Here is a 16,838-nt window from a genome sequence, read left to right as displayed (position 1 = left end):
GAGGGGGAAAAAAAGAAATTTGTATTACTCAAGGCCACTTAATGTATGTTCATTCAGAAAGATATTGGTTTGGTCCAACGCACTGATTGTACAAAAAGGGTTTACCAACTGTAAAAGTTAGTTGGTTCGGACCGAGTCCGCTTACCGTAATTTGGTCCGGATTGAGCCCTGAATCTCGCGTTTAGTCTGTATTCAGACTAAAGTCAACCGGACATTTCTGTTTCGAAATGTGACTAAAAATTTCTTCGGTTATTGGCCAGGAATTATGAGGACGGGGCAAATGGAAGTCCTGCGCCTTAATAGCTTCGGGTTAGTTCACTTATTAAAACTTTACATTTTGCTGATTAATTGTTAAATTGTGTATCAACGTCAGGTGTCAGGTACAACAATATAAACTTTCTTCTTTGGTACGGTGGAGGCATGCTGCAAGCCGGTTACTGAGGAGACATTGACAAAGAAGGTACTCTGATAAGTTTTAACATATAGATTGCTGGGAGAACAGTGTACAAGCAATGTGTTTCACATTAAAAGTAGTTTTTATGAACCTGCATTCATCCGACCACATTTCAAAAGTTCCCTGCCCCGAACCAGGATGTACTTGTATGTATTCAAACTGAAAACCCTCTTGAAAGAAATGTACATTTTATTAAATTATCTACAGTAATGTAGATTAGGAAGGCTGAATTTTTGTCCATCCATCTGCACATGGATTGCTTATTAAATGCATTTGTTTATGGGAATAATATTGTTCACCATTTAATAAAATAGCTTCGGTCAAATCTTAGATTTATTTACATAAATTCTAATACAAACAGTACAATTATTATTAACAATACAATTTTTTTTAAAATAAACAGAATATGGACTATCCTAACAGGAAGGTTGGATTATTTATTTAAATAAAATAAATTTGTTGCAAAAAAGAAAGAGAACGGACGAGAGAAATAAGGAAAAAGAGAAATTGGTGTTGTAAATCCTCCATTTTGAGACACTTGGTTCTACCGGGATTACGAAACGATGACTTTCAAACAGGAACTAAAATGGAGGTCACGTCATCAAAAACGCAAACCGTCATTGGTGGACTGTTGAGCGCCGACTCGTGGCTCCGATGCTGATTGGTTACCCAGCACCTTATATGTTTTTCGATCAGACATTTGCTTTCTTTACTCTCCTCGTCCCGGTAACGGTCGCATTTGCCCTCCGTTGTCTGCGGTTTCCAAACACACACTTTCGGCCACCGACCATCTGTTTTGTAAGTACATTTAAAATAACCATCGTAACTGTATTTAAGTCTACCGTCATTTTTTTAATTAGGACACGTGCCAAAACCTTGCACTCATTAATCCGTCATAATCTGTTGTCTAAATTAACGTTATCAAATATACTTCAGATGTGGAAACTAGTTACAACTGATACCTAATGTTTCTCATACAATACAAGCTGCAGCCGTTTATACCTCTCTTACACTCTTGTGTCACGTGGGGGTGGGGATTCTAGCACGTTCGAGAACGTTCTGGAACACCAGCCGTTTACAGAATGTACTTCCGGCTGTCTTTTCTTATTGGGCTTGTTCGACGTTACATAAACATACGATTTAACTTCTGCACTTAATATTCTTAACTTGACCATTAAACTTTTTGTTTTCTCTCCTCTTATCTGCCTTTTGAAATCTAATGCAGAATTAATGTATAATAATTTAGATATTTCTATGAAGTGTTTAAGGACATTTCCTTACAGAAAATTCTGTAATTATTTGGCTTTGATTAAAATTGAATTTTTATGGGGGTGTTCCTTAAGCATTTAGTCACGGGGGGCTTTAACACTTAACGATTAAAATGTTGGATTTTATTTGGTCAAATATGGTTGCCTAAAGTGTTGTGTGCTTTTCCTCCTCTTTTCCTTTTACAAAGGGAAGCATGTCTAAGGGACCAGCAGTCGGCATTGATCTAGGAACCACCTACTCCTGTGTTGGTGTGTTCCAGCATGGCAAGGTTGAAATCATTGCCAATGATCAGGGTAATAGGACCACACCAAGTTATGTGGCCTTCACCGATACAGAGAGGCTGATCGGAGATGCAGCCAAAAACCAGGTGGCAATGAACCCCACCAACACCGTTTTTGGTAAAGTATTTGCTTGTTTGTGCGTGCGTCTTTTTTTTTTTTCACTTTGTTAAAGTTAAAAATATTGTTTAGGGAAACATAAGTTACTATTAAGATTTGAGTGTCCACACTAGGAATGTTCAGTCAAATTTTTTTTTGTCTTCGCTTCAGAGCCTTTGAATTTTATACAATAGAGTTCTGATATGATATTCTTGTAAAACATTCAGAAAATATGTTGTAAATGGATTAAAGCCCCCCCCCCCCCTTTCTTTTCTTTTTTTCTAAATTATAAACTAGAAAGATTAAAAGAGGATTAGTCATGGGAGAAAGTTTGAAATCTTTAATGTTAGTTCCTTTAGCACTGTCTTTTTGATTAATTATGTTCAACGTTTACATAAAAACTCTGGAAAAAATGGATGTGATTTTTGTCCAAAAGCAGTTTTTTTCAGTATGATGGTAAGGTAATAATTATTCATGAGTAAAGCTTGGTGACTGTAGCTTCAGGATCTTCATGATATGCATGCTTCAATTAAGACGTGTATTTGAAATTACAAGCTTGCAATGCCTAGCGCTGATCAAAATGATAAAAAATAAATATTCAATGCTGATTGGGAGACAACATCCAATTCCAATCAAGTCAGAAACCATGTGAATGGGCCCAAATTCCAATCACGTAATTGGATTGGGACATCCCTAGTTGCTGCATACACACCAGGCATGTATGGGGAGTTCGATAACTCGCTATACCGAGTTTTTTGAACACTATTCAGCCTGTGGTGGTTACACTGGACAACCACGGGTGGCCTTCTTTTGTTTTTCTACTGTTTTCTATCTCTTGCCCGCCATCTACAGTTGGGAAAGGCCTGGTACAAAATGTCAAAGCGGTGCATTACTTACTCCACACACTATATATATTTGCCTTTGTGAAAGATTTGTAATTTGAAAAGTTACTAACAGCTAAGTTCCTCTTAGTTTTGGGTGATGCCATTAAATGATTTGTGTAATTGTGCCGTTTTGTCACCTTGTCATCATTCTTTGGGGCTATTTTCTGCTACAAAGCACATTAGCTTTTTAACTTAAAAAATTAAATATACAGAAAATTTACTTTCAAAGTTAGTGGGCTTTTTTCTCCCTTTTAAATTAATTTTTATAAGAGGTCACAATTGGTGTATTTTCCTCTGCCATCAATAACTCAAAAAATATCTTTACAGATGCCAAGAGACTCATTGGGCGACGATTTGATGATCATGTTGTACAGTCTGACATGAAGCATTGGCCTTTTAATGTAATCAATGACAACACCCGTCCAAAGGTCCAGGTTGAATACAAAGGAGAAACAAAGTCCTTCTACCCTGAGGAGATTTCTTCAATGGTGTTGACAAAAATGAAGGAGATTGCAGAAGCCTACCTTGGAAAAGTAAGTGGGAACACCCCCACCCCATGTGGGGCACTGGTGATTGCCTTGATGTCTCAAAGAACCCCTTCCCAATTTTTATTTTTTAAAGATTGAAGTTAAATTATTTAAGTTTATTCTTCATGTAATATTCTTCTTTGTATTGTTGTAGACGGTCAACAATGCTGTTATCACAGTACCAGCCTACTTCAATGACTCCCAACGTCAGGCAACCAAGGATGCAGGCACAATCTCTGGTCTTAATGTTCTTCGCATCATCAATGAACCAACTGCTGCTGCAATTGCCTATGGGCTGGACAAAAAGGTTAATAACAGCAATTTCGTTAACTGACAAATTTTAATGCTTTGTAGTGTAGCTGCTGCCTCTGTATCATGAGTAGTCAATGCAGTTATCAGGATTCTCTTTAAAGTGTCTCTCATCACTTAAACTCGTAAATTACGTCATTTTAAGAAATTGTAGAAAGGGTTTGGAAGTTGTCTGAAAGGTTTAACTTTAAAAAAAAAAAGCATTAATGTAATTGCCTCATTAATTTAGTCCCTTTTTAACTATGACCCCATTAGCAGATTTCTTACCACATTGTGATGGGAGTGAGTGTACAAACTTGTGATGTGGATTGTCATGGCTTCAATTGAAATTCTGACTGTACAAAATGTTGGCTGAAAAATTCTGACTGTACAAAATGTTGGCTGAAAAGGTATTTTGAATAAGTAAAGAATCATCTTTATATTAAAATTATATGGAAATTCCTCGTACAAAAACTGTGTGGCATTGTTGTAGAAAGACTTGAGCGCAGTCCAGAACTATTACAAACTCATCTAATTAGGTCATCACTAACAGAAGCAGTAGGTTTGTGTCAAATAATGTTCTTGTATGTGGTTTTAAAAATGGGTGCACTTCAAGTTTAATTGGTCTGAACATCTTCTCTACCTATAGGTTGGCTCCGAGAGGAATGTTCTTATCTTTGATCTTGGTGGTGGCACCTTTGATGTTTCCATCTTGACAATTGAGGATGGTATTTTTGAGGTCAAGTCTACTGCTGGAGACACTCATCTTGGTGGTGAAGATTTTGACAACCGCATGGTTAATCACTTCATCGCAGAGTTTAAACGCAAATACAAGAAAGACATCAGTGACAACAAGAGGGCTGTCCGCCGCCTGCGCACTGCTTGTGAGAGGGCAAAGCGCACACTGTCTTCCAGCACTCAAGCAAGTATTGAAATTGATTCCTTGTACGAGGGAGTCGACTTTTATACGTCCATCACCAGGGCACGTTTTGAGGAGCTTAACGCAGACCTTTTCCGAGGCACCCTTGATCCTGTGGAGAAGTCACTTCGTGATGCTAAGATGGATAAAGGTCAGATTCATGACATTGTTTTAGTTGGTGGCTCCACTCGCATCCCGAAGATCCAAAAACTACTCCAAGACTTCTTTAATGGAAAAGAGCTCAACAAAAGCATCAATCCTGATGAAGCGGTGGCTTATGGAGCTGGTAAGCTTGTCAATTTAAGATGTTTGGAACTGTTTACTGCCGTGTTTGGTCACAAATCAAATTTTGATCCAATTCCTTTTGTATAGCTGTGCAGGCTGCGATCCTGTCTGGAGACAAGTCTGAGAATGTCCAAGACTTGCTGCTTCTGGATGTCACTCCACTTTCTCTGGGTATAGAGACTGCTGGTGGGGTGATGACAGTCTTAATCAAACGCAATACTACAATTCCTACCAAACAAACCCAGACCTTTACTACATACTCTGATAACCAGCCTGGGGTGCTCATCCAGGTTAGTGATGCTTTTATTTAAGCATATGTGGTCGGAAAAATGGAAACTTAATTTCACAAATGTGCTGGCACTTTGGTCAGGTTTATGAAGGTGAGCGTGCCATGACCAAGGACAACAACCTGCTGGGAAAGTTTGAACTGACAGGAATTCCTCCTGCTCCTCGTGGTGTTCCTCAGATTGAGGTGACATTTGATATTGACGCAAATGGAATCATGAATGTTTCTGCTGTTGATAAGAGCACTGGCAAGGAAAACAAAATCACAATCACTAATGACAAAGGTGAGCATTAAAATATCTGGTTATTGGCTAGTTGAAGGGGTTTCCAGTTTCTGATGGCATTTCTTTCTTTTTGATATAGGTCGTCTTAGTAAAGAGGACATTGAGCGCATGGTCCAAGAAGCTGAGAAGTACAAGGCAGAAGATGATGTTCAGCGTGACAAAGTGTCTGCAAAGAATGGCCTGGAGTCCTATGCTTTCAACATGAAGTCAACTGTGGAGGATGAGAAGCTTGCTGGCAAGATCAGTGATGAGGACAAACAAAAGATCTTGGATAAGTGCAATGAAGTCATCAGCTGGCTGGACAAGAACCAGGTAGAGTGATTCAGTGGGTAATCGCTTTTCTTGTTTTGTTTTGTTTGTTTATATATTTTTGTCTTGTTCAGACTGCTGAAAGAGATGAGTACGAGCACCAACAGAAGGAGCTTGAGAAAGTATGTAATCCCATCATCACCAAACTGTACCAGAGTGCTGGGGGCATGCCTGGAGGAATGCCAGAGGGAATGCCAGGAGGTTTCCCTGGAGCTGGTGGTGCTGCTCCTGGCGGTGGCTCTTCTGGACCAACCATTGAAGAAGTTGATTAAACATTCCATGACTTCACCTTCTAAGATCTTTACTAAGAAAACCCTCTTTAAGTGCAATATGCAATCTATAAAGAGTGTAATGAGGTTAAACCAGTTTCCTTTTATTACCATTACTTGAAGGACGAGTACAACTTTGTCACTTCCTATGGGGTGATTTACATATTTGGATGTCACTCTACAATAAATGCTGAAACCACCTTCTGATTTGTCATTATGGTACTGACTACTAAATGTTTGTTGCATATTTTGAAAGTTGCAACTGTAACAAATTGCTGGTGTTTAAATTGATGCTAAATGGCAAAAACCTGGGCATTAGAGTAAACATTCAGGGCATCCTGATTGACAGAAAAATGGCTGAAAATATAAATCCTAAATTTTGTGGGAGTGCTAAACACGGGATGGGGCGGGGCTCAGCAGAGGGAACCTGCGGCTCTTTCCTCGTTCTGTGGCAAATAACTATCATGTTCTAAGATTGTCGTGCCTTTAATCCTTGTGCTATCCTAGGCACTTTAACATTGGGAATTGGGTCATCTAGACCCACTAGAAAGTGCTCTGAACATTTTTTTTTTCAATGATTTGTGATCTTCACTGGTGTCCATGGTTTCCATGAAATCTTTCCACCTTTATCCACCTTTGTCATGGTAGGGAGAACACGTCAATGTAAGGGTGGGGTCATAGGAAAGCACAAAGGTTGACACTATCAGGTAGCATGAGCAGGCAGGAGTAGGAGAGCACGCGGAGGGGGGCGTGTTTGCAGCTGTTATGGGATGGAAAGTTATTCTCAAGCAGTGCTTCTCAATTGCCCTGACACCCCCCCCCCCCCCCCCCAGTGTGAGGAAATGGGTAAAAACGTGCTAATCTTTTCTAAATGATCGACTGTTTATCTTAAAGTGTAGCTGTTTTACTTCATTACCTGCTGTCTCAATGTCAAATACTGACACCAACTAAACCACAGGGAGACGTAAAGAATACATTTATATGGAACATAAAAATGTCTACAATAGTTAATAAAGAATGACATTAGCATGAGCTGAGTAATCAAAAGGCACGCCATGATCCTGGTGTGCAATCAAGGCTGTGCTCCATGACTCCATTTGCCGTTCCACCTGAGCCTACTACCCTCTTTTTCTTCTCCCAGTCCTCAAAGACGGGAGCAGCTGCAGGGACGGCAATTCTCCGGTTTCAGGCTGTTACAAACTGATTTGACAGATAATAGGAAACCAATAGTGGCGCATAGTTTAATTGAATTTGCGCCCCGGGCAATTACCCTTACTACCGGTGCATAAAACCGCTACGAGTGCGCACTGCCGTCAAGCCAGCCGTCATTCAGATCTGCGGTGTCAGCTGAGCCGCTCCTGAATTTTCACTGCTCTCGCATTCTCAGCTTTACGGTAACAGAGCGACCACGGCTGAAATCCCTATTCGGTTTTCAAAATAATTTTACAACAGTGAAAAGTCAAATGAATGATTGAAGAAAAAATACACACTATTATCAAATAAAATGTTTTTAAGAAAAAGTCTTTGATAAGATTGGGTGTTTATAAACATACTCCCAACCATATAGCCCATTCATATAAGTTAATGGTACATGTAATTTAAATTTTCACATGTGGACATGGTATGATGTAGGGTTTTGTTATATGTAGACTTGGTCTAAATGTCAATAGTCTTTGATATTTGTCATAACATAGCATCAGAGAAGCAATGATTGAGACACTGTAGTTTAAATTTTTGTCCATAATCCAGGCCAGCAGCTCCTTTTATTCTCTTCAAGACTATTTTAACTACACAGACTGACATTTACAGACACTTTTACTGTGGAAATTTTGAGTTATTCATGTTTAAAATCCCAAATATTTTACATTTTTACAAAGTGCAATTGTATTTTTCTGACAGGGAAGCTATGTTTAAAACACTGTAGTTTAAGATTTTGCCATAATCCAGGCCATCAGCTCCTTTTATCCACTTTAAGACTATGTTGGCTTCTCAGACTGACATTTTCAGACACTTTTACTGTAGAAATTCTGAGTTATTTTTGTTTGAAATCCCAAATATTTTACGTTTTCACAAAATTCCAATCGTCTTTTTCTGACAAAGATGCAATGTTTGAGACACTGTAGCAAAATATTTAGCCATAATCCAGGCCATCAGCTCCTTTTAACCTCTCCAAGACTACGTTTACTACACAAACTGATATTTCCACACATTTGTACTTTGGAAATTTTGAGTTATTAATGTTTGAAATCCCAAATATTTAATTATCACCAAGTCCAATCGTCTTTTTCTGAAAAAGATGCAATGTTTGAGACACTGTAGCAAAATATTTTGCCATAATCCAGGCCATCAGCTCCTTTTATCCTCTTCAAGACTAAGTTTTCTACACAGACTGACATTTACAGACACTTTTACTGTGGAAATTTTGAGTTTTTTATGTTTGAAATCCTAGATATTTTACGTTTTTACAAAGTCCAATCGTCTTTTTCTGACAAAGATGCAATGTTTGAGACACTGTAGCAAAATATTTAGCCATAATCCAGGCCATCAGCTCCTTTATCCTCTTCAAAACTATTTAACTACAAAAACTGATATTTCTAGACATTTGTACTGTAGAGATTTTGAGTTATTCATGTTTGAAATCCCAAATATTTTACATTTTCACAAGAACTGAGCGTCTTCTTCTAACAAAGATGCAATGTTTGAGAAACTGTAGTTTAAGATTTTGCCATAATCCAGGCCAGTAGCTCCTTTTATCCACTTTAAGACTATGTTGGCTACTCAGACTGACATTTTCAGACACTTTTACTGTAGAAATTCTGAGTTATTTTTGTTTGAAATCCCAAATATTTTACGTTTTCACAAAATTCCAATCGTCTTTTTCTGACAAAGATGCAATGTTTGAGACACTGTAGCAAAACATTTAGCCATAATCCAGGCCATCAGCTCCTTTATCCTCTTCAAAACCATTTAACCACAAAAACTGATATTTCCAGACATTTTTACTGTGGAAATTTTGAGTTATTCATGTTTGAAATCCCAAATATTTTACATTTTCACAAGAACTGAGCATCTTTTTCTAACAAAGATGCAATGTTTGAGAAACTGTAGTTTAAGATTTTGCCATAATCCAGGCCAGTCGCTACTTTTATCCACTTTAAGACTATGTTGGCTACTCAGACTGACATTTTCAGACACTTTTACTGTAGAAATTTTGAGTTATTCTTGTTTGAAATCCCAAATATTTTACGTTTTTACAAAGTCCAATCGTCTTTTCTGACAAAGATGCAATGTTTGAGACACTGTAGCAAAATATTTAGCCATAATCCAGGCCATCAGCTCCTTCTATTCTCTTCAGAACTATGTTGGCTAACCAGACTGACATTTACAGACACTTTTACTGTGGAAATTTTGAGTTATTGATGTTTGAAATCCCAAATATTTTACATTCTCACAAAGTCCAATCGTCTTTTTCTGACAAAGATGCAATGTTTGAGACACTGTAGTTTAAGAATTTGCCATAATCCAGGCCATCAGCTCCTTTTATTCTCTTCAATACTATTTTAACAACACAGTCTGATATTTACAGACACTTTTACTGTGGAAATTTTGAGTTATTCAAGTTTTAGATCCCAAATATTTAATTTTCACCAAGTCCAATCGTCTTTTTCTGACAAAGATGCAATGTTTGAGACACTGTAGCAAAATATTTTACCATAGACCAGGCCATCAGCTCCTTTTATTCTCTGTCCATGTAAGGAAACTCTGCTTCCAGCCCCCTAACCCATGACTTTGCAGACACAAGATGTGGCATGTATGTTCAGCCAGGTAAACACCAGGAAAGCGGCTGGACCTGATGGAATTCCTGCAAAGCTTCTGCGGGCCTGCACTGACCAGCTCGCCTCGCTCTTCACAAAGTTTTTTAACCTGTCACTAGCTCAGGCTTTCATCCCTGCCTGAAGTCATCCATCGTCATTCCAATACCCAAAAAGTCATCCACATTCTGCCTCACGGACTGCCTTCCAGTTGCACTCACCCCTGTCATCACCAATGTCTGGAACAACTGCTCCTAGGACATATCAAAGATTTCCTTCCACCAATCTTCGTCCCCCACCAGTTTGCTTACAAAATGAACAGATTAATGGAGGATGCCTTATCCATCACCCTCCACACTGCGCTGAGCCACCTTGAACACAGAGACACCCACGCAAGGGTGCTCTTTGTGGACTGCAGCTCAGCTTTTAACACAATTTTTCCTGACATTCCTGTCAGCAAACTGTCAGACCTAGGACTCCACCCACTCACCTGTACCTGGATCAAGGACTTCCTTACAAACAGACCACAGACAGTCAAACGTGGACCCTAGTTCTCCAGCCAGATGCAGTGATGTTTGCTGAGTTTTCTGCTGTACACACTGTACACAGGAGAGTGCAGACCAGCCCACACCAGCAACACCATAGTGACGTTTGCAGACGACACTGTTGTGGTGGGGCTAATTCCTGGGGGTGATGAGACGGTCTACAGAGAAGTCCTGAAGTCTTGAAAAGTGTCAAGGTGGTGTCAGGCTAATAACCTCACCCTGAACACCACCAAGACCAAGGAGATCATCCTGGACTTCAGGAAGAACAGAGCAGATCCACTCCCACTCTACATCAATGGAAACTGTGTGAAGAGGGTCCACAGCTTCACCCTCCTGGGCACCACCATCTCGGCTGACCTCACAAGGTCTAACAACACCATGGCTGTCAGCAGGAAGGCTCAGCAGCGCCAGCACTTCCTGAGAAGACTCAGGAAGAACAATGTCAGCCAGGAGCTGCTGGTAACCTTCTACCGCTCAGCCATCTAGAGCATTATGTCATACTGCATCACAATGTGGTTCTCCCACTGCACTGAAGCAAAACGGCCGAGCCTCCAGAGAGTGGTCAAGACAGCACAGTGGATCATCGGCTGTCAGAAAAAGACGATTGGACTTTGTAAAAGTGTAAAAAATTTGGGATTTCAAACATAAATAACTCAAAATTTCCACAGTAAAAGTGTCTTTAAATGTCAGACTGTGTTGTCAAAATAGTATTGAAGAGAATAAAAGGAGCTGATGGCCTGGATTATGGCTAAATATTTTGCTACAATGTCTCAAACATTGCATCTTTGTTAGTAAAAGACGCTCAGTTCTTGTGAAAATGTAAAATAGTCGGGATTTCAAACTTGAATAACTCAAAATTTCCACAGTAAAAGTGTCTGTAAATGTCAGTCTGTGTTGTTAAAATAATATTGAAGAGAATAAAAGGAGCTGATGGCCTGGATTATCCACATGTGAAAATTGATATTACATTTACCATTAATATGAATGAATGGGCTATATGGTTGGGAGTATGTTTATAAACACCCAATCTTATCAAAGCCTTTTTCTTAAAAACATTTTATTTGATAAGAATAGTGTGGTTTTTTTTTTAAATCATTCATTTGACTTTTCACTGTTGTAAAATTATTTTGAAAACCGAATAGGGATTTCAGCCGTGGTCGCTCTGTTACCGTAAAGCTGAGAATGCGAGAGCAGTGAAAATTCAGGAGCGGCTCAGTTGACACCGCAGATCTGAATGACGGCTGGCTTGACGGCAGTGAGTGCGCGCCCCACTATTTGAGAAGCACTGTTCTAAAGAGACAGTCAGCAGCAATCTTGTAGGAGGCACATGAGCGCTCAAAATGTTTTTTTTTTCCCCTTAAGGCCTGTTCACACCGGGACAAATTACGCCGGCGCATTTCGCCGACGTTTAACGCCTCGTGACTAAACAAAGGGCACCAATGAGAGTGTGCACACCGACGCGAAAAAACGCCACACGGCAAAGCGTAAAAAAAAAAAAAAACGCCTCGGGTTCGTTTTTTTTTTTTCTTTTTGACGCCTTGCGTCGAAATCTATTCGACCAATGAGAATGGCGCTTTTGCACACGTGTCTGGAGCTTCTGAAGTTACAGTAAAACACAACTTGGGGGCGCTCAAACACAAAACTTCCTTGCTAACAACACATACCAGCGAAGAAGATAGACGCCAAGTAGCGTCTACACTGCCGCGAAGAAATAATGACGGACATTCTAAAATATCCCCGAACCAAGCACCAGTTGGAGCTACTGGTGCTTGAAATATTCATGTTTTCTTTGTATTATTCTGACAAGCGCATAAATACTCTTCTTCTGAGTGAAAAGCGACTTTAAGAAGTGTAAAGTTGCGCAGCGCCACCTTGTGTACAGGAGTATTTCTGTTTACATTAAGCGCCATCTAATGTCAGGGAATGAAATTGCATGTTCGCTCGGCTCATCGTCAGCGAAAATCGCCTGGGTGTGAACACAAAAAACATGGCGAAAAACGCTGGCGAATAACGCCTGGCAAATATTTACTGGTGTCAAGCCAGCCCTCTCTCGTCGAACGGCTGTCAAGTGAGCCCTCTCTCGAAAACTGTGTGCCGCTTTTTTACATACATTGCGGTAACAGCAAGAAAGCCTTCATTCGATTAAATGCAAAAAGAACTGTCATTATACTCATATGTATATATTTACACATAAGCCCCCCTCCCTGTATATAACTATATATTTATATGTGTATATTTTAGTATATGTTTCAGGTAAATTATCAATTAAAGACGAAATTAAAACCATATGTTGAAGAGGATTTACTGTAATGTTGACTTATGTTTAGGAAAAAAACTCCTAGTTTCCACAGACTCATTTCACTTCTCACTTATAGTATCCCACCTGGTGAGTTCACAAAAAAAGTTTCAGAGGGATCTGATGTGGAATTTCAAAATAAAACCCAATTGAAATCTGTTATGACCGCATTATCGGCACATGTTGAGAGAGCTGTAAATTGAAAACTCCTAGTTTCCACAGACTCATTTCACTTCTCACTGATAGTATCCCACCTGGAGATGCCATAAAAAAAAGTTTCATAGGGATCTGATGTGGAATTTCAAAATAAAACCCATTAGAAGTCTGGTATAAATGCGTTATCGCCATATGTTGACAGAGCTATAAATTGAAAACTCCTAGTTTCCACAGGGTCATTTCACTTCTCACTTATAGTATCCCACCTGGTGAGGCCACAAAAAAAGTTTCAGAGGGATCTGATGTGTGATTTCAAAATAAAATCCAATTCTAATCAGTTATAAATGCGTTATTGCCAGATGTTGACAATGGTGTAAAATGAAAACTGCTAGTTTCCACAGAGTCATTTTACTTCTCACTTATAGTATCCCACCTGGTGATGTCACAAAATAAATTTTAATTGGATCTGATGTGGAATTTCAAAATAAAACCCATTAGAAATCTGGTATAAATGTGTTATCGCCATATGTTGACAGAGCTGTGAAATGAAAATTCCTAGTTTCCACAGAGTCATTTCACTTCTCACTTATAGTATCCCACCTGGTGATATCACAAAAAAAGTTTCAGATAGATCTGATGTGGAATTTCAAAATATAACCCAATTGAAATCTGTTATTACAGCATTATTGCCACATGTTGACAAAGCTGTAAATTGAAAACTCCTAGTTTCCACAGACTCATTTCACTTCTCACTTATAGTATCCCACCTGGTGAGGCCACAAAAAAAGTTTCACAGGGATCTGATGTAGAATTTCAAAATAAAACCCATAAGAAGTCTGATATAAATGCGTTATCGCCATATGTTGACAGAGCTGTAAAATGAAAACTCCTAGTTTCCACAGAGTCATTTGACTTCTCAATGATAGATACCCACCTGGTGATGTCACAAAAAAAGTTTCAGAGGGATCTGATGTGGAATTTCAAAATAAAACCCAATTGAAATCTTTTATTACAGCGTTATTGTCACATGTTGACAGAGCTGTAAAATGAAAACTCCTAGTTTCCACAGGCTCACAGGCTCATTTCACTTCTCACTTATAGTATCCCACCTGGTGATGCCATAAAAAAAGTTTCAGATAGATCTGATGTGGAATTTCAAAATAAAACCCAATTGAAATCTGTTATTACATCGTTATCGTCATATGTTGACAATGGTGTAAATTGAAAACTCCTAGTTTCCACAGACTCATTTCACTTCTCACTTATAGTATCCCACCTGGTGAGGCCACAAAAAAGTTTCAGAGGGATCTGATGTGGAATTTCAAAATAAAACCCATTAGAAGTCTGGTATAAATGCGTTATCGCCATATGTGGACAGAGCTGTAAATTGAAAACTCCTAGTTTCCACAGACTCATTTCACTTCTCACTCATAGTACCCCACCTAGTGAGGCCACAAAATAAGTTTCAGAGCGATCTGATATGGAATTTCAAAATACAATCCAATTCTAATCAGTTATAAATGCGTTATTGCCATATGTTGACAATGGTGTAAAATGAAAACTGCTAGTTTCCACAGAGTCATTTAACTTCTCACTTATAGTATCCCACCTGGTGATGTCACAAAATAAGTTTTAATTGGATTTGATGTGGAATTTCAAAATAAAACCCATTAAAAATCTGGTATACATGTGTTATTGTCATAAGGTGACAAAGTTGTAAAAAGCTGGGTTTTAGTAATTCCACATCAGATCTATGTGAAACTTATTTTGTGATATCACCAGGTGGGATACTATAAGTGAGAAGTGAAATAACTCTGTGGAAACTAGCAGTTTTCATTTTACAGCTCTGTCAACATATGGCGATAACGTATTTATGCCTGATTTCAATTGGGTTTTATTTTACAATTAAACTTATTTTGTGATATCACTAGGTGGGCTACTATAAGTGAGAAGTGAAATGACTCTGTGGAAACTAGGAGTTTTCAATTTACAGCTCTCAACATGTGCCGATAATGCGGTCATAACAGATTTCAATTGGGTTTTATTTTGAAATTCTACATCAGATCCCTGTGAAACTTTTTTTGTGGCCTCACCAGGTGGGATACTATAAGTGAGAAGTGAAATGAGTCTGTGGAAACTAGGAGTTTTCAATTTACAGCTTTGTCAACATGTGGCAATAATGCTGTAATAACAGATTTCAATTGGGTTATATTTTGAAATTCCACATCAGATCTATCTGAAACTTTTTTTGTGATATCACCAGGTGGGATACTATAAGTGAGAAGTGAAATAACTCTGTGGAAACTAGCAGTTTTCATTTTACAGCTCTGTCAACATATGGCGATAACGTATTTATGCCTGATTTCAATTGGGTTTTATTTTACAATTACACATCAGATCCTGCTGAAACTTTTTTTGTGAACTCAGCAGGTGGGATACTAAAAGTGAAAAGTGAAATGAGTCTGTGGAAACTAGGAGTTTTCATTTTACAGCTCTGTCCACATATGGCGATAACGCATTTATACCAGACTTCTAATGGGTTTTACTTTGAAATTCCACATCAGATCCCTCTGAAACTTATTTTATGGCCTCACTAGGTGGGATACTATAAGTGAGAAGTGAAATGAGTCTGTGGAAACTAGGAGTTTTTATTTTACAGCTCTGTCAACATATGACGATAACGATGTAATAACAGATTTAAATTGGGTTTTATTTTGAAATTCCACATCAGATCTATCTGAAACTTTTTTTATGGCATCACCAGGTGGGATACTATAAGTGAGAAGTGAAATGAGCCTGTGGAAACTAGCAGTTTTCATTTCACAGCTCTGTCAACATATGGCGATAACACATGTATACCAGATTTCTAATGGGTTTTATTTTGAAATTCCACATCAGATCCAATTAAAACTTATTTTGTGACATCACCAGGTGGGATATTATAAGTGAGAAGTAAAATGACTCTGTGGAAACTAGCAGTTTTCATTTTACACCATTGTTAACATCTGGCAATAACTCATTTATAACTGATTAGAATTGGATTTTATTTTGAAATTCCACATCAGATCCCTCTGAAACTTTTTTTGTGGCCTCACCAGGTGGGATACTATAAGTGAGAAGTGAAATGAGTCTGTGGAAACTAGGAGTTTTCAATTTACAGCTTTGTCAACATGTGGCAATAATGCTGTAATAACAGATTTCACTGGGATTTTATTTTGAAATTCCACATCAGATCTATCTGAAACTTTTTTGTGACATCACCAGGTGGTTATCTCAGTGAGAAGTGAAATGAGTCTGTGGAAACTAGGAGTTTTCAATTTACAGCTTTGTCAACATGTGGCAATAATGCTGTAATAACAGATTTCACTGGGATTTTATTTTGAAATTCCACATCAGATCTATCTGAAACTTTTTTGTGACATCACCAGGTGGTTATCTCAGTGATAGGTGAAATGAGTCTGTGGAAACTAGGAGTTTTCAATTTACAGCTCTCTCAACATGTGCCGATAATGCGGTCATAACAGATTTCAATTGGGTTTTATTTTGAAATTCCACATCAGATCAATCTGTAGCTTTTTGTGTGGCATCAACCGGTGGGATACTATAAGTGAGAAGTGAAATAAGTCTGTGGAAACTAGGAGTTTTCATTTTAAAGCTCTGTCAACATGTGGCATTAATGCATTCATACATGATTTCAATTGGATTTTACTTTGAAATTCCACATTTGACATATAACTATCTAAATCTAATAATATATCTCGGAGGGGGGGTAAACATTGAAATTTTATGTATGCTTTCACTTTAGAAATAAGTCCTTCTTGCTGTTACCGCGATGTATGTAAAAAAGCAGCACACCGTTTTCGAGAGAGGGCTCACTTG

General features: G+C 38.4%; 1 protein-coding gene across 1 annotated transcript; it reads left to right on the top strand.

Moving 5' to 3' along the window:
* Nucleotides 1-1,153: 1,153 nt before the first annotated feature.
* hsc70 (heat shock protein 70 cognate) lies at nucleotides 1,154-6,350 on the top strand (the record flags this gene model as incomplete). Its single annotated transcript, NM_001104800.1, is given in 12 exon segments — nucleotides 1,154-1,252; nucleotides 1,911-2,121; nucleotides 3,312-3,517; nucleotides 3,666-3,818; nucleotides 4,449-5,004; nucleotides 5,091-5,293; nucleotides 5,374-5,454; nucleotides 5,457-5,462; nucleotides 5,464-5,572; nucleotides 5,652-5,884; nucleotides 5,956-6,060; nucleotides 6,062-6,350. Coding segments are annotated over 11 exon segments (2,067 nt in total). The 3' UTR covers nucleotides 6,272-6,350.
* Between the last annotated feature and the right edge of the window lie 10,488 nt (nucleotides 6,351-16,838).

Source organism: Oryzias latipes, chromosome 14 (assembly GCF_002234675.1).
Source record: "Oryzias latipes chromosome 14, ASM223467v1".
NCBI lineage: Eukaryota > Metazoa > Chordata > Actinopteri > Beloniformes > Adrianichthyidae > Oryzias > Oryzias latipes.
The sequence above is the reverse complement of the archived record's forward strand: the minus strand, read 5'-3'. Positions and strand labels throughout refer to the sequence as shown.